The sequence below is a fragment of the Anastrepha ludens genome, chromosome 6 (genome assembly GCF_028408465.1).
Source record: "Anastrepha ludens isolate Willacy chromosome 6, idAnaLude1.1, whole genome shotgun sequence".
Taxonomy (NCBI): Eukaryota; Metazoa; Arthropoda; class Insecta; order Diptera; family Tephritidae; genus Anastrepha; species Anastrepha ludens.
In genome coordinates this window covers 25,377,788-25,403,086 of record NC_071502.1, presented here as the reverse complement: position 1 = coordinate 25,403,086, position 25,299 = coordinate 25,377,788, and the positions used below count along the sequence as shown (strand labels likewise).

The window sequence follows — 25,299 nt, the reverse complement described above, 5'->3', positions numbered from 1 at the left end:
GAAAATACTGATACTTTCCCCTTGTCGTTATGATATTCTATCTCTCTTTTACCAATAGATCCATTGATACTTATACAAACCAGCATTTTTGTTGAATATATACTTTTATGATATGAAATCCCACTTTCTCGAAAAAATATAATGCCATGTGTCAACTTATGTAAAATTCTTACATATAGAAAATTTAATTTTTTACTCCTAATGGAATTATTTCCTTTCTTTTGCCGAAGCCAGTTCTGCTTATTTGATGCCTCTTAGAGTGACAAAGTTTAGTATTTCCAAGAAAACTTCACGCAGCGCCTCCTCCGATGTATTCTCAATACGCATCTTAATCCTGTTGTATGTTTCTTCTTCGTATTTGGCATAGATTCTGGGCATGTCCATATCCTCGTAGAGTTGTTGAACTCGTGCAGTCTTCTTTGGATCTAAAATGGAGAGATGTGGTTACAGAATGACGCTTTGAATTTGTTTTCCCGCTTATTTTAATTCGGTTAGGAAAAAAAAAAAATAAAGCAACAAAAAGCACTTATACATTTTCATATTTTCCCTCAATTATCCTAAAAAATTTTGAGATGCATTACCGTCCTTATTTGAGCCTTTTTACTTATAAATACACGGCTTCTTGCTAATTTCTTTCGTTTAAAGGCCGTCAAACTTTTCGCGTTTTTTCGTCGCGTCGCGTTTTTTCATTCAGCCACCATCAAGCGCAGCGCCTTAAAGTTTTAAAAAATGTCCGCTTTAATAAATGACAGCGGAGCAAACTTTTGCCACAGCAAACATCGTTTTATTACAACTTGAAACAGATTAGACTGATCTAAAAAATACAAAACCTGAATAGCCCTTGAAAGGCTCTTCGGTCTTCGGAATCGAAGTAGGCGGTGTTCGACGAATATTTGTGAGTCAATCTCATGGATGAAATACTTTATTGGACTGGCACTTTTTGGCTGACGAACGCATTGGATAACCATGATCTGAGGTCGCTATTACGAATTTTGTCGATAAATTGAAGTTGTCTGGCACGATCCACAACGTGGCCACACCAACTACTGTGTAATTTAAGTGAAAGCATATTAGCCGAAAGCCACAGCGATCTGGAGGCGTGATTGGGTCATTTGTTTTTCGAAAATTCGAGGCTTCAAGCTTTGTGTCTACTTCCCAGATGTCGCCAGATTGTAGGTAGGTAGGTGAAATGGTTGAAGTACCACTCTGGCACTCACCAAGTAAATGGCGCCATTTTGATGCCAATATGAGACCTCCAACAGGCAGATATCTACAGTCAGCCAGAGTTGTAGATGTAATGGAGAAAATTGATGGGATTTAGGTTAGCGCACTACCCCAGGCTGTCAAAGAGGGGAGCATCCAATGACTTTAATTGTCTAGCTGCCAAACCCGGACATTTACAGAGAAAGTCCTCTACAGTCGCCTCCTATGACGAGCCCTTAAGGGCTGCAAAGGGGTTTAAATGGTAAATCTAGCTAACCAATGGCCGGTACGCACACAGCTACGAGTTTGAAAATTGAATGGCGTGGAGTCGCCAGATCCTTCCGAGCTCTCCATCTATTGTACTGAGGCCACAGGGTTTTCGAATTAGCAAGTGAACTAGAAACGGAGCTTTCCCTGAGAAATAAGTTGTGCAATTCCTCTTTAACAACAGTGAGGGGGAGGCCGATGACCGGATAGGAGGTCTCTGAGACAAATTCAGTTCCCTTCCTGGAAAGCTCATCATCACTTTAATTTCCTTTTTTGTTCCTATGTTGAGGAATCTAGATCAGTAAAATGTTAACTGCACACCCAAGAGATTTGATCTCCTATTGACTAGTTTAGATCTGCACCTTGGCGTCGACAGATCCTTTATCACGGCTTGACTATCGGAAAAAACGTTAATATCTCACTCGCTGCCACGTTCCCGGCAGGATCTGCCTGAAAAACACTAGCAGTACTCGGCAGTTTTAAGGAAATAGATAAGATTTGGAGAAGATCCCTGCTCCGACTCCCGAATCCATCTTGGAGCCGTCAGTGAAGACAAAGGTACCAGCATCGGTATAGATTTACCCCTACTTTCTACCCTGCCTACCCTGGGAAGGATTGCCTTGGCATGACCCTCAAACTCCAGTTTGCGAATATAGAGATCTGCCCAAAAATGCGACCATGTCCCTTGAGAGATTGCCTCCAGACGCCAACCTCCTTTAACCTGATTGCACTTTGAGCTGCGTTGGAAACAACGTAAAAGTCGATGGGAAGTAAGAGCAAAATGACATTCAGGGCAGCACTGGGGTAAGTTCTACATGTTCCGGTGATGCTAATACATGCAGTCTTGTGCACCCTCCCCAGTGATATAGCCCTTCCGACGAATAAGTTTCCACCAAACCAGGCAGCCATACGTTAAAATTGGTAGAACTACTACGTTGCACATCCAAGGCACGAACTATGGCTTGAGTGCCCATTTTTTGCCGAATACCGAAATTTGCAGGAGTAGAAGGCTACCCTGGCCTTATTTGCCCGCTTTTCAATGTGTGGCTTCCAATGGAGTTTGAAGTCAAATAGCACTCCAAGATGCCTAACTTCCGATGAAAGCAGTTGTTTAATTTGAAAAGTTGAAAGGCTTATATTTTCTGGTAAATAGCACCATCAGACCCGTTTTGTCAGAGTTGACCATGAGGCCGCAACTGGCAGTCCAGCGACTGATTACAGCCGAAGTGCCCTTTCAAAAATCTCAGCCATGACCGAGGGATTGTATTTTCGTGCATTGAATTTAAATTTCGTATTGAATTAAATTAATTTAAAAGATCGTAAAAAGCTTCCGGATTCGAATCCGCTGATTGAGAGCTTTCGAAATCTATTTCCCGAAGTATGCAATTTTTATTCTTACCCCTTAAGCTGTCCTCTTTAGCTTTATAAGTGACTGTCCAGTGTCTGACTATTCAGTGACTACCCAAGTACGTACCACCTCCGTGGCGAGCCATCTACCGTAACTTAGCTAAACCCCTCAAGCTCCTGAACTGTGTCAACTTATTCGCTCTTATTTTTCCTCATCGCAATGTTCTTTGAAAGCCAATTAGTTGTATTTATGTAAGTATGTGACTAATGAAGGCTCTGCAAGTATGCCACTAGACCCTGAACCCTTTCTAGGTGTCAATTCCGCATCGATTCATTTATGGATTGACGACTTCATGAGGTCTACCCATAGAGGACGTTGGTCTGCGTTGAACTCGTGCAGAGTAGCCAAGTGCTATGTGACAGAACCAAGCAGGAAAATAGCGACCTTTCTCCTAAAACTCAGCAGGAAGGACCTGAGAGTGCTGGTGGGTGTAATCACAAGGCACAACGCCTGTGACCGGCATATGGTTGCCATGGGGTCGTCGACAGCCCGATATGCCTATCGTGTCTTGAGGATGACGACACTGCAGAGCATTTTTTCTGTAGCTGTCCGGCGTTTTCCAGAATCAGACTTAGGATATTGGGTTGCGATATGCTGAGTATGGATAAAGTTCATACTCTTCCTCTTCCGGATCTCTTAAGATTCGTCAATCTTTTAAGATTCATCAATGATCTTGGATTCATTTGTGGAAGAGTGACCGCAAACTAATTTATCCGTCTTACCACCCACATTTTATCTTTCCTATCTCTATTCTTTCTACTGAAATCTATCCGGGTGTAGTACAATGGTCTCCTGACTGAGTGCTTGGCACTTGTCCAAACCCCCACAAATCTAATCTACTGTAACTTTATATATAATTTCTTTATACCTACCATTTTGTCCGTAACACTCCTCCATGATAGCCTTTTGTTCCGGGTTTGCCAATTCCATGCACATCACCGCCAACCAGGAGCACTTATTGGTCTGTATGTCTGTGCCAATTTTGCCAGTGAAGTCTGGATTACCAAAACTATCGAGATAATCATTTTGTGCTTGGCTGTAATCACCCACCTCAAATGTAATCGCCTTGCATTCATCGTAAACTTTCTGGTCTTTAACTCTAAAAATTGCATCAATCATTTAAAAAATTCATATACCAACTTTTATTACCACTCATAAGTAGTTTTGCTCACCCAGCCAAACTCAAACCCAGCGCTACGGGTAAGTAGAGAAAATTGCAAGAAGTTTTAGTCGCAACGATCGAATTGTATGTGTCCATAGTGAAAGTGCTGATATTCTGTTTGCTAATGAGCATATCCAATGACTGTCCACCCATACATTTGAAGGTGTTGTGATGAAACAATTCCATCAGATGCACATAGCAGTCCAAGTGGCGAAAATGTTTGTTCAATAGTTCATAGACGCCATTTTCCATTATTAACGCATCGTTGACAGCATTGAGGCCAACGTCTTCCAATTTATACCAACATGGCTGGCCACGACGTCTGGTGCTGTTGTCCACGATATCATCGGTAATGAAGAGAGCGCAATGCAGCTGCGGAGTATATGAAAGTACAGAAAATCAGGTGGTTTCATGTTGTAAGAAATTAAGATGTTGGTATGATTGGAAAAGAAGTGTGGCAGAAGTGTGTGGCGATGTGAAATGCCTACCAGTTCAATACACCAGCCCAGTATGAGAGCCAATTTCAATTTTTCGGCAGTGAGTTCATCGCCCTTGACTAAGCTTTTGTAAGTCACAACGGTGATTAGACCATTTTTTGTATTGGTAAGTGACAAATTATACTCCAGCGCCTGTTAATTAGAAAAGAAAAGTTAAGGTGGAGTTTTCATTTCACTGAAATTGACACTGAATAATGAGTACTGGTTACCTTTTTAAACCATTCCGCTGCCTCTTTGCTATCGTACTTATCAGCTAACGCAGTAAGATCACGCAAAATATCTGTAAATGTAGGAAAAACGTTTAGACACAGGGAAACTGGTATTATAAGCACATGAAACGATATGGAAATGAGGAATGAAGACTGAGAGAAAAACAGTAAAATGTCTATTACAAAATACCCAGAGCTCAACTTCCCTCAATCGGTGGTGCGCTTCGTTGATGCTTTCTGACAAAGTAAAGTACCGAGAGCCTCTCGCATAAAATTGTATTTTGGCTCTATAATAAAGCTAATTGCCCATATAAAGCCATTTCATCTGTATAGAGTCGTTAAGTTTAACGCTTTTAAGTTTACTATCGTTTCCTATATTATTATATTTACTATCAGGACAGTCCATAAGTTCGTGCGTTTTTTAAAGGTGTTTTTAAAATTAATATAAAAGATGTTTAAAGTATTTATTAATCAAAAATGTATTATATAATAATATATTATATGTTCCTTCATTATTTACAATGTCTTCCCAACGTTTAGGCAAATTTTAAATTCCCTGCTCAAAAAATTGTTTGTGCTTGGAGCCAAAATACGCTTCGATATCCCTTTCTATAGCTTCTTTTGAGGAGTAGTTCTTGTTACTCATATAGGATTGAATATATTGATATATCTGCCTTTTTCAGTGGTCGGTTATCACACAGAGAGCTATAGAAGAGATCATTTAAGTACGTAGACTTGCCAAGTGGAGTGCACAACCAACATCCCAAGAGAGCACAATGTCAACAAAATGCTTGCCGTACTAGATGAGCGGCGGTAGCTCATATCTGCATTGCACTATTTGTTCGCTTGTACGGTTATCTCTCTCCACCAACACTCCATTTTGTCTTATAAATGAGAGCATTGTGCGTTGTATGAGTAGCTTTTTCACGATGAAATTATGCTCTTTAGAAAATAAATTTCTGCAACTATTAGAAATTTATTATTTCATATTCTCAATGGATTTTCAATGGATTCTCAAATAACTCAATGGACTTAAAACGCGGCACACACAGCAATGATAGTCACCTACAATGACATTATTCTGCAACAACCAACCGAAGAATACCTGCTTGATCTGTTATATTTTGAGTTGTTCTCGTTGAATATTTTCTTTTCATAAGTATTACTGAGTAATGTATATTTACTTAGTTGATTATTTGTATACCTGGATAGACGGCCATAAATTCACGGATCTGATCTTTCGTCATTTTCAAGCAAGTTGCACTTGAAGGATGATGATGACTCTCCAATGTTGATAAAGCGCTAGAAGGGCGGATTAGTAAATAAAAAAAATTAACATTAAACTCATCAAATAAAGAAATTCTTGTTGCAAGAAAAAAAAATTGTTAAGGGCTCCCTGTGGTCTACAAATTTCAAAAAAAAACGATTTTTTGTTTTTTCGATATTTCGAAAGTATAGCTTCTTAAGAATATACTGTAAAATTTCCATGCAGAAATTCCCTATATTATAAAGGGTGGTTAAATTTCAAGGGCCGATGTTGAATGTGAACCACACCTAAACGTCCACGACACCGTTGGACTTCTTTCTTTGGGGTTATTTGAAAGAAAAAGATGGAGGTGTGCCGCAGGGGCCGCGGCGGCCATTTGGCCGATATTTTGTTCCATACGTAATTGAGCCATACCAATTTTATCATAATAAAGAGATATGATAATAATTTCCTAAAAAAATGGTATTTTATTCAAAATCAACACCGGCCCTTGAAACTTAACCACCATTTAGCATCTACAGCCCATTGACTAGGTAGAGAGCGGTCCGGTCCGCGCGCTCCTGTGTCTCAAACTTTAAACTCGTTTTTCTCGAAACGAGCTTTTTCGGCCTGGTGTAGGTAGGTGATATGGTCCAAGTACCACTTTCACCCCAAGGACCACTAAAGCACCGTTTTGATACCATTATGAGACCTCCAACAGGAAGATATCTTCAGTCAGCCAAAGCTGTATATATAATGGAGAAGACTGATGGGATTTAGGTTGGCTCGGCCTGGTGCTGTCAAAAGAAACAAAAACAAAACGAATCGTCTGAAATTTTAGTATGTGGTTCACAACACCAATGACTATCGTCCGTACTAGAATCATATTATTTCAATTATTTCGTTTTTTATTAAAAAACTGAGAAAACCCATTTTTTAGAGTGTCAAATTCAAAACCGCACCATTTAGTCAAACAAAAATTTTTTTTTTGTATTCTAATAGCGGGACATAGCTACAGTCATACTGATTAATTAATTTTTATTGTGTTTCAGATAAATAAAAGAGCCAAAAAGAAAAACAAAAAAATTTTGAAAATTTTTTTTTGTTTAACTTCTTTAACAAAAATTAAAAACCAAAAAAAATTAAAAAAAACTTTTAAATTAAAAAATAAAAAAAAAATTGTTAAATGTTTTTTAAAATTATAACAAACAACAATTTTTATTAAATAAAAAAATTTAAAATGTTTTTTAAAACTAAAAAAAAAAATTTAATTTTTTTAATAATAATAATAAAAATAAATAAAAATAATTTAATTTTTTAATTTTTTTTTTATTTAAAAATTTTTTTATCGTTTCTTCTTTTTTGTATGTAAAAGTAGTTAAATAAAAAGCTTAAACAATTTTTCATTTTCCGTTTTTCATTTTTTTTTTTTCTTGTAAAAAAAAATTCCTGCAAATACCCTAAATTTTCGAGCTCTAGACCACCGATACTCCTTAACTTATGGGAATAAGACCGGGTCGCTGTTATTTGGAGTGATTTCGATGCTGGCAACTTGTCAATTTTACTCCTTAAAGCAAACTCCTACTTCACAGTTAAGTTGCAAATAAGAAACATGAAAATCTGTGTTTCGCTGCCCGTAGCAAATATTCTGTAGATTTGTTGTTACTCCACGTCAACATATTTTAGATGCCGCATTTAATGGCAAGACTCGATGAAGCTTAGAAGCGAGGAGATGGTAGCTTATCACTTATCACTTTTAAATATAAGTCATAAGGCATTAACATCTCTGGCCCGTTGGCATTAGCAGTCAATCATCAGCGAGTGGTGAGAAAGTTCAGACTGGCAAGTACAGGGTGGCGAAAGTTTTCAATAAGGCTAACGATGCCGATTAAATACGATTTTTGACATTGCCTTACGGCTGGGTTTTCAAAGAAAAATATAACCACAATAAGCTTGGTTCAATCTTCGAATGTTTTTATACATACAGCCCCCGAAAAAATATACATTTTAAAACGTGGGTGGGTTTTAAGGTGGGTTCCTCATTCGTTAATCTCCACAGCGCGTCGTTACTGATGGCGTTTGGCCAGAATATTCTGCAGATGATGCGGAGGCATTTTTTGACAAAAGATTGTAGCCTCTGTGTGATGGTGTTAGAGAGCAGCCATGTTTCGCTTCCGTACAACAATACGGACTTCACGCATTAGCCAAATATTCGTAGTTTAATGCGCCTGGAGATTTGCGAGATTTGCTTTTCCTTTCCTTTTCCTTTAAATCTACCCGACCTTCGAAGAAATCTAAGTAGATATTGTAGTGCCAAGGAGCCGAGGTGGTCGCTTCTTAACACATCAGTGCCAAAGATGTCAATTCTGATTTCAGCGAATGCCGGACAGACGCACAGAAAGTGATCCACCGTCTCATCCTCCTCCCCACATGTTGGGCAGAGTTCACTGTCTGAGATGCCTACCTTTTCCATGTGCATCGCCCATAGAAAGTGTTTCTACTTAATGGCAGGAGGATCTGTGACAGTCGGTCGGACATGACAGGTAACATCAGTTTTGTCTATCTGCAGCCTCTCTCAGCCTGCCAAGATCGCTTGTGGGTTGAGGTAATCCGTTTGCTAACCGTGGCTTTGATGACTGCAGAAGGGAGTGGTAGAACGGGCTCCGGGCCTCAGAGCTCATTCTAGATAAAGAGTCAGAGGTCTCGTTACGCGCGACCATCAGGACATACTTCAGCCTGAGTTTACAGGACTCAACTACGCTTGAAGTGGTTAGAGGTCTGCCCTAAGGCCATGAACGCAGCTTTGCTGTCGCTGCAGACACATACAGATCTGCCTACTTGCACTTTATTATATTAAAATTTAATGGGTTGTAAAAATGCGTACCCAATTTTTTTTCTGATGGAAATTTCGCTGAAAATTTGTCCAATTTATGCATTTACTGTGAAATTTGTATTTACAGGATTTTTGTTAGACAAAGCTATATTTTTATCAAAAACAAGGTACATTAAAACAAAAAAGGAAAATTGTTTAGATGATCAAAATTTTTCGCGCCCTGTATGTTGGTCCGAAGTGAGATACACTGACCATATGACTAAGAAATATATCCGATAATTTGAGAAATGTTTCTAGTTACTTGTACTATTTGTGTTTCAGTCCACCGCCCGCTTACCGTATCGATCCACCGAAATTTTTTCGACGAGCAGCGTGAATGGCAGATAGCTCAGAATTGTGAGTGCCATCTTCTACAGTCCCCGAGGTCTTTGAATAGGTGCGCTGGAAATAAGTTGCATTTGTTGTATTGATACAGCAGGCGCTGACACTTGCCGGGATGCTTGAGGGCATATGGGACCATTTACGCATCAGTGAAAGCATTTTCATTTTCCTAACCTAGAAAGTAAAATAAGAGAAATTGAATGTGTGTTCGATATATATATTAGTAAAAATTTTTAAATAATTTTTTTAAATTTTCTTTGCAATTTCGAACTTTGTTTTACATCTCCGCACTGCCGATACGAGGCGCGTAATCCGCACGTACGGATTATTTTTATTTCATCGCTGGGCAAGAAAAGTAGGACTCGAGATCTAAAACTGTTTAGCTACAGAGAAACTTAGTAGGTGATTAAAAAGTTATTTAGGTAGGAAGGATAGTGACTTTGATGAGGGAATTATCGGGGGATGTTTTCTCACAAATGCCAGACCCCATAGTGGGATACCGCCTCTGAACAGCATATTTTTCGGTAATGGAGGTTTGTCATTGCCTGCCGATGGGCGCCCGCTTTTACAAAACACGTTTTTTATCATTTTACTGTTTCATGTTCGAAGATTCGCACTGCCGAATGGTAGTCACACACCAACCCATTCGGCTATGGCGGTCGCCGTAAGTCTTAGAGTTTTTCAAAAGGCACGACTAGATGTTATTTAAAAAAATGCTTTCCACTTTAACTTGTTTGATTCAAAATATGGCTCTTTATTTCAGCTTTTCACACTACAGCTCTTTACAAGCTCTGGCTTGTTGCACGTGGGACCTCCATACATCTCGATTGCTTGTGACTTTTCCCCCATTTCATATCCCAGGTTTACTTATGTCCTGTTCTAGTTCGTCGACCCCTCTTGTTCTCGGTCTTCCTCTTGCTCTAGTCTTGAACTCTCTTGTTTCTATAATTTTCTTCTGCGCCCTCGTACCATTTATTCTTGTTAAAAGACCCAGCCATCTTAACCGGTGCGCTTTGATGGCTCGTATAACCATTTCGCTATTTATAAGCTCGTCAAATTCGTCGTTCCACCTTATATATTTAAGCCAATCAGCGAAGTCTTTGATTCCTCCAAAAATTTATCTGAGTATTTTTCGTTCGAATGTTTGCAGTTTTGCTTTATCTGCTTCAATTAGTGTCCACGATCCAGTTCCATTGCATAAAGCTGGTCTAGTGATGGTTTTGTACAGAATACATTTGTATTGCCTGTTTAGTGGTTTCGATTTGACGCGGGTTTGGGTTGCGTTAGGACATGTGCGATCTGCTAGCTGCTTGAGTTCGCTCATCGATGCTGAGGCTTGTGTGATTGTCTCTACTTAGTTTGAAGCCTAAGTAGGTAAAGGGTTTCACTAAGTTGCATCATTGCAAATTGGGCTGTCAACCTTCTCCAAGGAATCTTTGGCCAACCCCGACCTCTGCTCCCTTGCGGGTTCCAGTCCAGTGCCATTCTCGTGATGTTATCTAGTGGTTTTCTAAGTGTGTGGCCTATCGATCGGCACTCTCTGCCTTTAATGCCATAGGTTGGGCTTCTCATTCGACGATCTCCACAGTACATCGTTGCTGTTGGTATTCGGCCAGAATATTCTACAGATGATGCGCAGGCATTTGTTGATGAAGGATTGTAGCCTCTGTATGACGGTGTTAGAGACCAGCCATATTTCCAGCCGTACAACAATACAGACTTCAGACATGAGCTGAATACTACCGTGAAGTACTACCTAACGGTTGTCCCGCGGGAGGGAAACGGGGAGCGAAATCGGTCAATAACCACGTCCACTTCTCAAATAACGTTGATTTAAATAGAGCGGCGCAAAATTACTCAAATTTGAGAAAACTTAATTCACCAAAAAAAGAAGAAGACATTTTTTTTAAATATGCGTGCCACAATAACTTTTTATATGCCAAGACTAAATTTCCGTTCGTCCCGCTGATATTACAAGCTATAACTCTTATTATCTATGCCTTTTTTTTTTACACTGAAAATGAACAGCCAGCACAAAATAAATTTTACTAGAATGCGCTCGAGTACATAAAGTTCGGTACGGGTCAAGGCGAATATATTAAAGGTGGTATCGGTAAATCAGCTCATTTGTTTTTTGTTTTCTTTCTCCGTTTCGCAGCACAGATTGAAACAAGGCGAATTCACGCTTAGATTTCTACTTTGCCGTGGCAACCAAACATACAAACAGTTGTTGTTGGTCCAGTGCCCCACCTTTAATGAATGCGCCTTGGCACGGGCCGCACCGAATCCAGTCTTTCTTACTTGTTTTTATTTAATAAAAATTGTTTTTTAATAATCCAAAGAAAAATAAGTATACAACCGAAATGCACCAATTAAAAAATGCGACTGCGCTGTGAACTCGAAATTCAGCAGCTTTTAAATAAAACCGCACTCAAGCGCATCCAATACGCGCAATCGAATGACATCATGGAGCAGCGAAAACTGGCTTTTATCATCTCTGCATCTTTTTTTGCAACAACTCCTTTTACATGACCCTAGATAATTTTATGGCCAAGTTTTATGGGTTCTCATCAACATTTTATGCGTATCCACTTACGGTACTAAAGTTGCGCGTGTGTGTGTGTGTATGTATCCTGCGGTAAAAAGTCTACAGCGCTAGTGCGATAGTAAACATTTCGTGACTGAATCCGAACTAATTCAAAATGGATGCAGAGTGGGGCAGTTGTCACTCACTTTTGTGCTAACAGCGCTGCCGTCGCACTGCCCATGTTGTAACTGTAAACGCCGAAAAGTTAGGCACAGAATCGCTGTTATCGGCGACAGAGGCCTCGTGAGCGCACTTTGTTTTTTGATGCAGTGAGTCGCTGGTTCAAATTACGTTTGAGGAAAATGGGGGTTTCGAATTGAACATAGATGTAATTTCGTGCGGATAAAGCTTTTTTAATAATTTATATTATTATTTCGTAATGATTTATTAAATTTAGATACGCAAATGCTGGAATGCAGAATAAGAGGGATAAAATGTAGTGAGATTCATTCATTTTTCAATAGAAAAAACAAAGTGAGTGAGAGAATTAAATGGTAATATGTTGTAACCCTGAAATTTTTTCACTGTATTTTTAATATAATTAATATAATATAATTAATTTCAATTGTTTTTTTGTAAAAAACATATTTTATTCTATAACTAAAACCAAATAAATCTAAATTTGGAACTTTGTACAAAATTTTTAAACATTTATTTATTGTTTATTTATTTCAAAAACTCAGAATTTAAAAATTTGGATTTGCAGTTTTATAGCAAATTTAATTATACTAAAATAAACGTTTCAACGACAGTCGGTTCTATATCCGGCCAAGGACTGTCACTCCAGCAGCATTCCCCGTATGTAAGTATGGGGAATGTTTATGCTGCTACAACAACAACAACAACATACTAAAAAAAAATTCTCGCTGAGTTTTGATGATATATTTCCTTGACGATGTTGCTCAAAGAAGCAAGATTTTCTTACTCGTTTACTGAAAAAATACGCATTACCGCAAAAATCACCAAAAATCCATGAGAATTTTGAGTAACTTCTAATTATTTTTAACTTTAATATAATAATAATTTTATATTTCATATTAAAATTTAAGGAACTATAAATCTGCGTATCTTATTTTTGCTTCCAAATTCTGATGAAAAGTTGGAAAGTTACTGAATTTTTAGGAATCTTTTACAAAGTTTCGAACTGGAATTAATATGGCATTATTTTAAAATAAATTTTATATTAGTTTTATAACAAATAATTGAAATTAAAAAATAAATAAATAAGCAGTCAAAACTTTTTAATAGGTGATGCTTTTATAATTTTATAATAGAGTATAAAAGAAAATTGCTAGATAAAATTTTGTTTGAATCGGTTTAGAGAGCGCCTCACAATGCCATGCTCATATTCTTCTACTCCATCAGCTTGATCCAACGTAGTCTTGTTTGTTTTTCCTCTCATATAATTCAATCCATGGGACTGTCTAAAGTAGGATCAATACAGTCCTGCTGTAGATGGCAGTTGAGAGAGTGGACGATGTGTGAGAGGAGAGAGCGATGCAGCGAAAACTATCTCCTACTACTTATGTACCAAGAATGATAGAAAGAAGATTGCGCCCATCAGAGAGTGCGTCACGCCACGTTTTTCCGAGTTCTGCAGTATTGCCAACCATTTGCTCTTCGCAATAAATTTAGTGCTTTTTTATACTGAAAATGCGAAAATTTTGAAGTTTCGTGTTTGTTTCTTTTTTTTATTTAAAGCTATCAAAACTTTAAGTTAAAAAAAACTGTATTATTATACAAAAGAAGGTTAAAAAAGCCCACTCTGAGAAGATTTTAGTGCTAATGAAAATTAGTTGGTGCTTATAAAATTTGATATTTTGAAAGTGTGAATTTAATTTTTTGCTCCTTTTAAAGTTATGCAAGAATATTAAATATCCCTCTCTCAACTGTTCTTAAGATTGAAAACCTTTTTACACATTTTAGAAGGCGTTTGAATTTACTGAATGCGGAGTAAAACCATAGAGGTGTAATCGTTTTCGTCCGGTCCTCAATCCTTAGTGGAACATAGGGCATCCAGAGGTGTATTCATTGTAAAAATAAGCCACAAAATACCAGAAAGTACTAAAATACCATAACCACACTTTTACTAAAAGAGTACCTTATCTAGTTACATAACCTCAAATAGAGCAAATAAGTCGTTCCCTTAACAAAAGAGTCTCGCTTAACAAAAAAACTCATAAATTAAATTGTACATAATCATAACAGATTTATTTAAAAAAAACGCACATTTTAAACACAATTTGTCACGCATACAAAGTTCTTTAAATGATTCAATAAAAATTTGGTCTTTTATTTTCTTTAAATGGGCATTTTAGTGCGTTTTTATATCCGAAGCTAGGCATCACTGCAGTAGCGAGAGAGAGATTTGACTGCCGAAAGCAGAAGAACACCAACAACATCTGCAATCGCGGGCAATGCCACCAGATGTTTAAAAAAAGTAAAATTAAATAAAACTGAGTGAACTATTTAACTAATTATTAAAAAATGTATATTTTACAAAATTTATAAACTTTACATTTTAATTAGAACAGGCTAGAAAAATCTCATGAAAAAAGAACTAAAACTCCGAGATTAAATAACAAAAAGAAATGCTAAATCAAGTTACGAAAATGGTAATCTGGCCATACTGGTGCTAAAACGATGTAACCCCTTGTAGGGTATTTGGCCGAGCTCCTTCTCCAATTTGTGGCGTGCGTCTTGATGTTGTTCAACAAATGGAGGGGCATACATTTTTGCGCCGCCCACAAACGGCAGCTGATGTTTTATAAACAGCTCTTTTCATGGCAGAAATACACTCGGAGGCTTCCCATTGTCTGCCGAACGGCGACCGCTGTTAGAAAAACTTTTTCTGCTTAATTTACAAAAAAAAAAACGAAAACGAGTATGTGTTTTATTAACAATCCTTCATTCTGGTCATTCAAAGTTAATCAATAACATGAAATTGTTTATGACTTTTAGCCTGTTTTGGATGTTTTTTGCTATGTCAATAAAAGTAATATGCAAAGACGTTGAACCAGCAATGTAATCAATCAAGCTTTGAGTTTTCAAAATAATTTGATCAAATTACAGAACGAAAGTGGCAAAAATATTCCATTCGCACAAAAAATAAAAATAATAAATAAAATGCAAATTTAAATACTATGCACATTTCTGTTAATTTCTCTCCTTGCAAAAACTGTGTTTGAGCTGGTTATCACACTTATCTTAAAAGCGCGGTTGATTTCATATTAAACATTTCATTAAATTAAATTCTGAAGAAAGAAGAAATAAATAATTATACTTAATTAGCAGGATATATTAAAGATTTCGATGTTAAAACATCAACTAATTGTTTTTTTTATTATTATTTTTATGTATTTTTTTTTTTTGTTTGTACCATTATGAGCTGCAATAAATATTTTAGTTAACTTCTGTTTAAAAGGTACCCCGGCAGATATTGTCATTTACTATTTACCATTTTTCATGGTTTTTTATAGGTCGTTGCTTCGGTCAGTTAGTTTAAATTCATTAAATCTGGCCGTACTCTCGTTTATGAATTGTCTCGCTCCGGTCGTTCATACACCTCTGATACTTAGGAATACGAGTAAAAAAACGAAAAAGTTTATGGAACTGTACTCGAAAATCTAAATGTGAGCGTTCCGACAATACTCTTCTTCTTAGTCTTCGATAGTCGGTTCTAGGTTAACGGGACGACCTGGATTTATAACCGGCCAAGCACTGTCACTCCAGCAGCATTCCCCGTACATGCATGGGGAATTTGATGCTGCTATAAGAACACCAACATTTTTGTGTGAGTATTGCGAAGGTAAAGAGTCAATTATGGTATCACACCCTCGACTCGTTATGTACAATGATTTGGGAATGGCTCGACTCCCGCGCTTCTCAGATGAACTAAAGCTCAAAAAATACGACAAACACGATTTAAAATCAAGGCTTTGCTGAGTGTTCTTTTTTTTTTGTTTTGTTTTTTTATTTACCACGTCAATGGGAGTTTATGTACGTTTGTTGGCGCACTGAATCAGTTGAGAGAGAATAGTCGTCGGAAGAAGCAGCAAATGAGGGGAAAAGCTCGTGTTTTCGTTACCTTGGCAAAGCAAAGCAGCAGGGCTTGCATGTCTCATCTTGTGCACGACTACTTGATCAAAAACCATGTTCTTGAACCGTTATTCAAGTTCGTTATTCACCTGCAATGTCTGTTTGTGCCTTTTTGTTGCGCGCACGACACGAGTCCCCTTAGCCATTTCGCAGAAAATGTTTGAGGCAATAAAGCCGAGCTTGCAAAATAACCGAGCGAAAGGTGATTCCGTTGGGGAATTGTTTTGCAGTTTGAACGAGGCATTGGAAAATGTGCACTGACTGCCATTGAAATTTATTTGATTACTTTAACCGTTTTTGTTTGACAGGGTCTGGCACTCGAAGTGTAACCAACTTCAGACCGCTCGCGCAGCTTATTCACAATAACGGGCATTTTTCCAAACTAACTTTGTGACCTTTTTAATTTATGTTGAAAACTTTCTCTGCAAATGTCCGGCTCTGGCGGCTAGGCGCTTGAGATTCCTTAGCGTGCCCTTTGGGGATGACTTGAAGAAATTCTCCAGCCTTTTCTCTCCTCCGTTACATCAAAAGCACTGGATGGCTGTAGAAGGTTTTCTCTTCCCAAAAATTTTTCTTTGCACAGGTAATGGTCCACATTATAGTATCAAAATGGCACGTAAGTGCTACTTGAAGTGTGCCTGTGGCACTCTTGCCATTTTACCTACCTATCTACCTAATTGGTTACACTTCGAGTGCCGGACCCTATATTCACAAATTGCGTGTCTTTTCGAACAGAAATTATGTGATATATTATTTTACGCCAAAGTACAATTTACTACTTACAATTTATTGCGTTTGTGATTTCGTGTGATTTTTGTTTTTTTTTGTCACAAGTCAAATATTAACTAATCCCGTTTCTTGCAACTTTATTTTATATATAAAATATAAATATTTGAATGAAGTTACAAATTGTAGTAAAAAAATACTAAATTACATATTCACTGCACATGTGAAGTGCACCAAAGACAAAATATGACTGTACAGTGCACAGGAAAGCTTAGCCGCTTTAAAACAAGCTCATGCTCAACATCGCCCCGATACGCGCAATTAATTGGCGTGCAATGACAAAGAGTTGTATTCACTTCAGAGCTGAACCAAGATCACATTTGCCTTCTTATTAGATGATCCTAGATAGCTTGTAGACCACTTTTTTATCGCTACACACACACACGCGCTCACCCATACACAAAAGCGAATATGAAACAGATGAATGCGCGTAATTTGCAAAACTAAAAACGCATGCATATTTCTTTTTTTCATAGCCTACCGAGTATGTAGCCGCTTAATCAGTCAGCCAGATAACATCTTTTATGACTTTCAACTCGTTTTAGGTGTTTTTTGTTGTAGCAATGAACATAAAATGCTAAGGCGTTGAACCAGCAAGCCAAGTCAAGCTTTGAGTCACCCAAATAATATATGTATGTATGCTTTAGTTGGTATAAGTGGAAGTTTTTTTGGAGGGGAAGTTAGTCTATACACTTCCCCTAAAATTGGCGCTGTAAAAGTGGGTGTGAATTTGCTGTGGTTGTGGCCTCGGCTTCGGCCATGTTGAGACACAAATGTTCTGTTCGGTTCCAGTTCGGCTTCGGCGAACAAAAGCCGAATTTTAGCCGAGCATTGCACACATTCAAAATAGCCTTTGGGATTTACTTGATTGTGATATGATTTGCGATCAAAATATGAAAAAAAAAATATTTTTTATTAATGCGGATGGGTTTTTAAGAAACTTTTTAATGCTAAAACTGAAACTGAAGGTTTGTCATTGGCTTTTTAAAGACTATGAGGTGAGTTAACTTGTAATATTACGCTTCTATTCAATTTCCCCAAATCCACAGTTGCACCAAATACAAAACGTTTTATTACAATTTGTATAAAAGCATCTTTGTTAGAAGCCTAAGCTGTAATTTAGGAGTCTAAGTTGTTATTATCTATAAGTAAAGTGTATATTATACATCAGCATACTGATCAGTTCTATGTTGGTAACAGTCGTATACCCATATAAATTTTTTAAGAGCAAATCCATGGCAAAAATATTTTAGAGGTCTAATCAATATCTGTTAACCGGCTCTCCGAATTTGACAGAATCAGGCTGATCATAGACTGTTTTAGTGATATACGAAAAAAAAAAATCACGGCAGCCTCCACTCATGTTACTTTGTTGCCGTCTGAACAACGACTGAGTGGACGGATGTGTGAATGCGTGTGAAGTGAGCGGGTAGAAATCTATGGTGAAAAGATTTTTAGAGGTGTACTACTTAGCAGACCGTATTCGACTCTGAGGGAATTTGCCAGATATGCCGAATTATCTCATCCTTTAGCTAATGTGCATCTCATCCTTTAGCTCTTGAATTGTTGGTGGCTTATCGATGTACACCTTTTCTTTCAAATAACCCCAAAGAAAGAAGTCCAACGGTGTCAAATCACATGACCTTGGCGGCCAATTGACATCGCCGCAACGTGAGATTATTCGGCCATCAAATTTATCGCGCAAAAGAGCCGTTGTTTTGTTAGCTGTGTGCTCTTGGATTATCATTCACCCAAATCCGGCAATTCTGCTTATTGACGAATCCACTGAGGTGAAAATGTGCCTCTTCACTGAAGATGATTTTCTTGACGAAGTGCGCGATATGCATTTTGATTTGAATGCCCGTTTTCATAATAAGCCTGAATAACTTTAACGCGTTGCTCGATTGTGTATTTTTCCACGGTTCAAATTGAATTAGTCTGAAATTGAAAAGTGTCAAATGAAATACAGAAAAAATCTTGACGTTTCGGCGTGGTTCACATTCAACATCGGCCCTTGAAATTTAACCACCCTTTACAATCTGAAGTAATAAAATTTTTTTTACAATTTTTTATTAAAATTTTTTTTTTATTTATTGTTTTTAATACAAATTTTAAACTATATTTAAAAATGATTCGCGATCTCTAGCTGCTTCCAAGAGGGGACCAACACGTTGTATACCGATCCACTACCGATTCGTCAACCAAGAAAACTGCGTGCTCCCGATACCTTTTCTTCCAATCTTGGGTTCATATTTTCGGGTTCATATTTCGGGTTCCGTAGAATATGCTCCAAATATGAAGTTTTTCCTCGTAAATAAGGAAATATCCCGCTTACTCCTAGAACAATTCCGAAATGCAACACTTATGCTATGTACAGTAAACTTTTGTATGTGGAGGTTGAATATAGGGGAAAGTATGAAATATCTCCCATCAAGTTCTCTCCCATGAAGCTTCGCTCATACAACACCAAAATCGGTACCCGACTGCATAGCAGGTAACGAAGTGTAACAATAACTACTATACCCACGTCACATTCGCATTTGTTGGTATTTCCGAAGTTCACGTGTTATTGCAATGATTCCGAGTTCTTCGCTTCATTGCATTTAGAAGGCCCCAATTAAATACGATCAACTATCAAATCAAAACACTCAAAACGCTTGCCCATAAACAATTTGAGAATCCGAGCACAGTTTTATTAATTTATTTTGTTTTTATTTCACTTCCCTACGATAAATTGTGTTAAGTATTTCTTGTAAAACTTCACGTGGCACATCATCCGATGTTTGTTGAATACGCGTTTGTATTCTGTTGTATGTTTCCGCTTCGTATTTGGCATAGATGTTGGGTATCTTCAATTCTTCGTAGAGCTGTTTAACACGCGCGATCTTCTGGGGATCTGAAATTGGAAAATGTATGAATGTATGAAGCTCAATTGACTAACAAGAAAACAAAAAGTTTTCTGCTACGAGTATAGGACGTTTTTATACAAATAAAAAAAATGTTCGTATTCATTGTGTTTGATCGAAAACTTCTTAATTCTAATAAAATGGGAAAGCGGAAAGGTTTAACAGATCGCGTAAAGAAGGCCTCTTGATCTCAGAGGCGCTTTCAAATCGCCAAATTGCCAAAAAGATTGGTCGAAGTCCCAACGAGCTTTACGAGAAACAAGGTGCTTCCTATTGTAAGAACTACAAAAGCAGAACTGCGATGGCTTTGGCACCGAAGAAAACCCACAGAATTCTTAAGATTGCATCAAATTCCGCCCTTTCAAGAGCAAAAATTGAAGAAATAGCAAATGTTGCAGCCAGCAAATCCACTACTCGAAAGGCTATTCAAGAAGTATAAGCGCCACACCAAGAACAAAAAATTACGAAAAAACCTCCTTTAAATAAATTTCGCAAGGAACGTCGCCTCGATTTTGCAAGGGACCACATGGCTGGCTTGGAGTTCTGTTACAAAAAACGATCCCGGTGAATGGAAATACTACTTTTTTCTACTATTTTAGTGACGAAAATAAGTTCAATCTCGACGTGCCGGATGGATACAATTACTATTTCCAGGACTTGAGAAAGAAGGAGGAAAGGTACTTCAGTCGACATCACAGCCGCGAGGGTATGGGGAAGCAATATCGTATTATCTCTTAATTTCTGTTCTCCATGACTTTGACTTCTTGAAAGATTTCACTGCAGCCTTAAGTTCTTTTTCATGAGTCCTCTTCCCAGTGCAGCTAGGGCGTCCCTTTTTTCTACTGCCTTGCGGGCTCCAATCGAGTGCTTGCTTGCATATTTCTGTGGCATCCTTTCGAAGAGTATGACCAATCTACAGCCGCTTCCTCTGCTTTATTTAAGTCTGGGATTCGTCCAAAGCTCTCTTTTGTTGATTGTTCTGGGTCACCAAGTCCGCAATAAACGTCTTAAAACTTTGTTGACAAAAACTTGCAGCTTATTTGCGAGGAAGTCTGTCATGAGCCAGATATCACAGCCATGCAAAAGCACCGATTTTATATTTGAGTTGAAAATACGCAGCTTTATATGTGTGGAAATCGCTGCAGAATTCCATATTTTGTTCAGCTGAGCTTTGTTTGCGATTCGGCTAGTTTTGACCGAGTATGTCGTCCGCTGCACCTCCGTCCGTAGAAATTAAACTTCCCAGGTAGGTGAACTTGTTGACGTTTTGAATGCTAGAATTCATAACGCTGAAGCTACTGCTTGGATCCGTGACATTTACTTGAAGCGATCTAGTTTTTTCCCCATTAATCTTGAGCCCGACTTTCTTTGATTCTTCCGCCAAACGTCGAGCTTCTTCTGCATGTCGGAGTGCTTTGTAGGCAAGGTACAGATGTCATCGGCGTAATCTGGTGGTATTCAAGATGTACGCTGAAGTTCCGTTGTATGCCTCTGCGGCATCAGGTTCCCTTAAGAACCTGTGGTCTACTCTTGGAAAGATGGACCTCGAGTCAACTCAGCGAGTGCGCAAACATGCAAGGCCGCGAGATCCTTCTGGCCACGGGTACATCGGGGACGCTCAAGGGAACTCCTAAGGCTAACAAAGCCCCAGCTCTCGAATTTGGTGGGTCTCCTTACCGTACATTGTGTGTTAGGTGTCCATGCGGTAAGACTTGGCATTGCCTCAAGTCCGTTCTGCAGAAGCTGCCTTGAGGACGAGGTGGAATCATCTCAATACCTTCTTCTCAGCTGCCCTGCTCTCGTCTGGCAGAGATTTCGACATCTGGGCACTCATTTTTTCGCTACGCCCGCGGATATAGCGGGTTTAAATATCACACAGCTGGTGAAGTTCATCAGTAGTTTGTTGCGGCTGATTACGAACGTAAATCAGCCACCGTCCGAGTAAGTGCATGTCTCCCTTCCGCTAATCCCAAGGCTCCTTCTTCTTTCCCTACTCCTTTCCCCTGTATAGCATTACAACGGACGTCTTTTGAATATTTGTACAAGTGGGCCCCAAGCTAGCGCAGACACTTAACCTAACCTCACCTTTGTATTTGGTAGAAAATATATGCAAAAACACAATTGGATGATTAATTTTGTGCCATCGTATGCCTACCATTTTGTCCATAACACTCTGCCATGATAGACTTTTGTGCCGGATTTGCCAATTCCATGCACACCACCGCCAACCAGGAACACTTATTGGCTTGTATGTCTGAGCCAATCTTACCAGTAAACTCGGGATTACCAAAACAATCAAGGAAATCATTTTGCGCTTGACAATAATTACCCAACTCCAATGAAATGGTTTCACATTCGCTAAAAATTCTTTGGTCTTTAACGCTAAAAATGAAGATTATTAAAATATTTTTTGCTTTACTCTCATAACAATTTCTGCTTGCTCACTTCGCCAAATGTAAAGCCACTGCGATGGGTAAATAGAAAAAGTAGCTGGCAGTTTTATTCATTGCAATTGCGTCGTATGTGGCCCTAGTGAAAGTGGTCACACTCCTGCGACCGACAAGCATATCCATTGACTGCCCAAACATGCATTTAAAGGTACTTTGGCGAAACAATTCGATCAGCTCCACATAGCAGTCCAAGTGACGGAAATGTTTTTTGAGTAGTTCATAGATACCATTTTCAATCATGAACACATCGTTGACAGCATTGAGACCAACGTCTTCCAATTTATACCAACACAATTGGCCCCGACGTGTGGTGCTGTTGTCCAAGATATCATCGGTGATGAGGATCATGGAGTGCAGCTGTGGAGCACATACAAATTTACAAATATAATTGGAGTTAGTAAAAACTATAGATATGTTTTTTTTCAGAAGTGTGAGAGCGAGAAGCCTACCACTTCGAGACACCAGCCAAGCAAATGCGCCAATCTTAATTTTTCTGCAGTGAGTTGATCCTTTTTGACTAAATTTTTGTAAGTCAAAACGGTAGTTATACTATTTTTTGTGTTGGTCGGTGACAAGTTGTACTGCAAAGCCTGTGAAGTGGAAATATTTCTTTGAATACTGGATAACTTCGGATAAATGTGTTTAGAAAATCAGTATTTACTACCTTCTTGAACCATTCTGCAGCATCTTTGCTTTCGTATCTATTAGCAAACTCCGTAAGTTCGTTTACAACAGCTGTAAATAAATTGAGACTCGTCAGCAATGAAAGGAAAGAAAAAAATATCAGATTTAATTTTTTTGTTCCATTAACAGCTGAGTCCAAGGCGCATTCATTAAAGGCGGTGGCACTCTACCAACAACAATATTTTTTGGCGTTTCATTCTGTGCTGACAGCTACACGGACGCGGCGAAAGAAACAAGAACAAATTAGCTGATTTACCAACACCACCTTTAATAGATTCGCCTTGGCTGAGTCTATGCTCAGTAATCCCTGAAAGTTTTATTATTTTTCTATTCAAGTACCTGGATAGACAGCCATAAATTCACAGATCTCATTTTTTGCCATCGTCAAGGGTACGGCGAGATTTCCAGTTGTTGATAAAGTACTCGTACTAAAAAGTAATGAAAGATAATATCATAAGTGCTCGAATACGAGTAGTAATATTCACTATAAAAAATTTACTGAATATATAAGGTGGCACAAAATTAATCATTCACTCCATTTTTAAATGACTTTGTTCTAAAAAAGAATGATTTTGAGTGATGGAAATGTTGATTGTGACTTTTATGCGCTGCCGCTGTGTATTTCTCTTCCAGTCCTCAATCCCTCGTGGGACATAGAGTATCAACCACGCCTACGCGCCATCTTGTGTAATGCTTGGCAATGTACTTTAATTGGCTCCAGCTATTCCCGTTCCTTCTAGCTTCCCTTTCGACTGTTCGGCTTCAAGTTTTCCTTGGTCTACCTTGGCTTACGGCCAGCATTCAAAAGAGGATTCCACGCCAGCCATTTGCAAAAATTGTAAATCTTCCTAATGGGTGATTAATTTTGTGCCACCTTCTTTTTGCTGCATATTGAGTTCTTTACACTTTTTATTTCTATACTAAAGAAAAGCAAAGCTGATGAATTTTTTATGTAGCTGAGTAGTTTTAGATCTCGATGCTTTAAAATCTCCCATCTATCTTCGTCCGGCGCTAAAATAAAAGTGATCCGTGCGTCATGCAGATTGCGTGAATTGTGTCGATCAATTGTTGCGTCAATGTTGTTGTTGTTGCTGTACTAGCTTACTAAACCCTATCAGTGCGATGTACAATAGTTACCGGTCGTCTTCGTCTAACCCATCTAACGGTAGGTCGAGATAACGCGGTGTTTCGACAGGTGGAAGAGGGGTGATAGGTGAGTAGGTTTGATGGGGCGTGTGAAAAGGTGGTTCGTATCGTACGGTGTGCCTTCACATATCTCGGGGTCGATTCTGGATAGGTAAGAGTTTAATTTGCTACAGTATCCAGAACGCAATTAGGTTCAGATAGCTCAGGCTTTTCGAGATAGCTCAGGCTTTTCATCTACAATAGGTGGCGGTTGGACTCCGATGACGGTATTCAGAGCTCGGGAGTTTAGGAAGGTGGTAAGAGTCTCCCAATGAATGTCATTTAGCGCCTGTCTGTATGCTGTCCGGTGCAGTAGTTGTAAGTTCGTTTTGTCCTGGATCTCGTCAGAACACTTGAAGAAATGCCTCCTAACGTGCCTGGAAGGCGGCTCAGGTTCTTGCAAGTGCCTGCAGGGGGGAATCCTTCGGTAGCACCCGAGTAGAAACTGTTTGCTGAGCATTTTGTTATGCATTTATGCCTCATTGTGTAAATGTTGTAAGAGGGACATCAGGAGGCATCCCGTGGGTCTCCTGATAGCAGTATATTTTCATATCTATATCCACTGCGAATCACTACTTCCAGGCGAGCAGACAGGCGCAGCATGATTCAGAACCAGTCGCCAGCAACATTTTTTCGTCTTTGCCCCAAGTACTGCCGGCAAGCGGTTTGAGGACCTTGCTGCGGTTTTGGACTTTAGCAACAATTGCGATTGTGTACGCAGAAAAGGAGAGCCAACTATCGACTCTCAAAATTTTGGGATTGCTTACTGTCCACATTGGTGGAGAAATTCCTGATTTGGGGTTTTCCCTTAGCCTGGGTTTGCTCCTTACAGGAGTTGGTTCGGCTTGAGGGTCGACAAGAGAGGACTGGGTGCATGTCCTCTGTGAATGCCCAATGTACTCAGACATTAGGGATCTTGTGGGTGTGGGGACTAGTTGGACTGATGGACGGTATGATGTGAGTGGTGTAATTGCCAGCCGTCGGAATGCCGAACTGTTAGGACAATATGCGCGTGAGGTTTTTAGACGGCGAAGAAATTAAAGAAAAATAGTTTTTAGTTAGTTTTAGTTTGTGTGTGCTGTTGTGGAAGTTGGGGTATGGCCACCAGTTCAGAGCTGTATGGAAGCTCAACTGGTAGTCTTGGCTACGAAGTCTGACCGGAGACTTAAATCTGGTACCTCGGGAAACAAGGCCCTCGGAGCTTGCTCCGACCTGTTCTTGAGGTAGGCCCTTCGGGGAGTATCGGGGTGGTTGTGATTTAACACCCAAATGTGGGTAGAGCTTTTTTGGCTCGATGTGGAGTTGCATTACAACCGGGTGCCGGACCCATAGTATGGCAGAGGTTTAGACAGGCCTCGAACTACACAAAGGTGGTTAGTGTGTCCATTCCGCACTGC

General features: G+C 38.9%; 3 protein-coding genes across 11 annotated transcripts in view; 1 reads left to right on the top strand and 2 right to left on the bottom strand.

Annotated features, from left to right (window-relative positions):
- The window catches only part of LOC128866947 (uncharacterized), a 111,363-nt gene that overhangs the window by 32,138 nt on the left and 53,926 nt on the right, over positions 1-25,299 (top strand). The window lies entirely within an intron of this gene.
- Positions 112-16,830, bottom strand: LOC128866948 (farnesyl pyrophosphate synthase-like). Of its 2 annotated transcripts, none has more exons than XM_054108016.1 (8): positions 16,675-16,830; positions 9,163-9,380; positions 5,951-6,048; positions 4,747-4,817; positions 4,529-4,669; positions 4,051-4,412; positions 3,751-3,977; positions 112-425 (listed from the first exon to the last, which is right to left on the bottom strand). In XM_054108016.1, exons 2-8 carry the CDS (start codon positions 9,369-9,371, stop codon positions 241-243), a joined length of 1,293 nt encoding a protein of 430 aa, XP_053963991.1. In that variant the 5' UTR covers positions 9,372-9,380; positions 16,675-16,830; the 3' UTR covers positions 112-240. The 2 variants fall into 2 exon arrangements, with proteins under 2 accessions (XP_053963991.1, XP_053963992.1); XM_054108017.1 differs by lacking the exon at positions 16,675-16,830 and adding an exon at positions 11,803-11,865.
- LOC128866950 (farnesyl pyrophosphate synthase-like) lies at positions 19,365-23,137 on the bottom strand. Its single transcript, XM_054108018.1, has 6 exons — positions 23,057-23,137; positions 22,698-22,768; positions 22,483-22,623; positions 22,029-22,390; positions 21,739-21,965; positions 19,365-19,573 (listed from the first exon to the last, which is right to left on the bottom strand). Exons 1-6 carry the CDS (start codon positions 23,097-23,099, stop codon positions 19,389-19,391), a joined length of 1,029 nt encoding a protein of 342 aa, XP_053963993.1. The 5' UTR covers positions 23,100-23,137; the 3' UTR covers positions 19,365-19,388.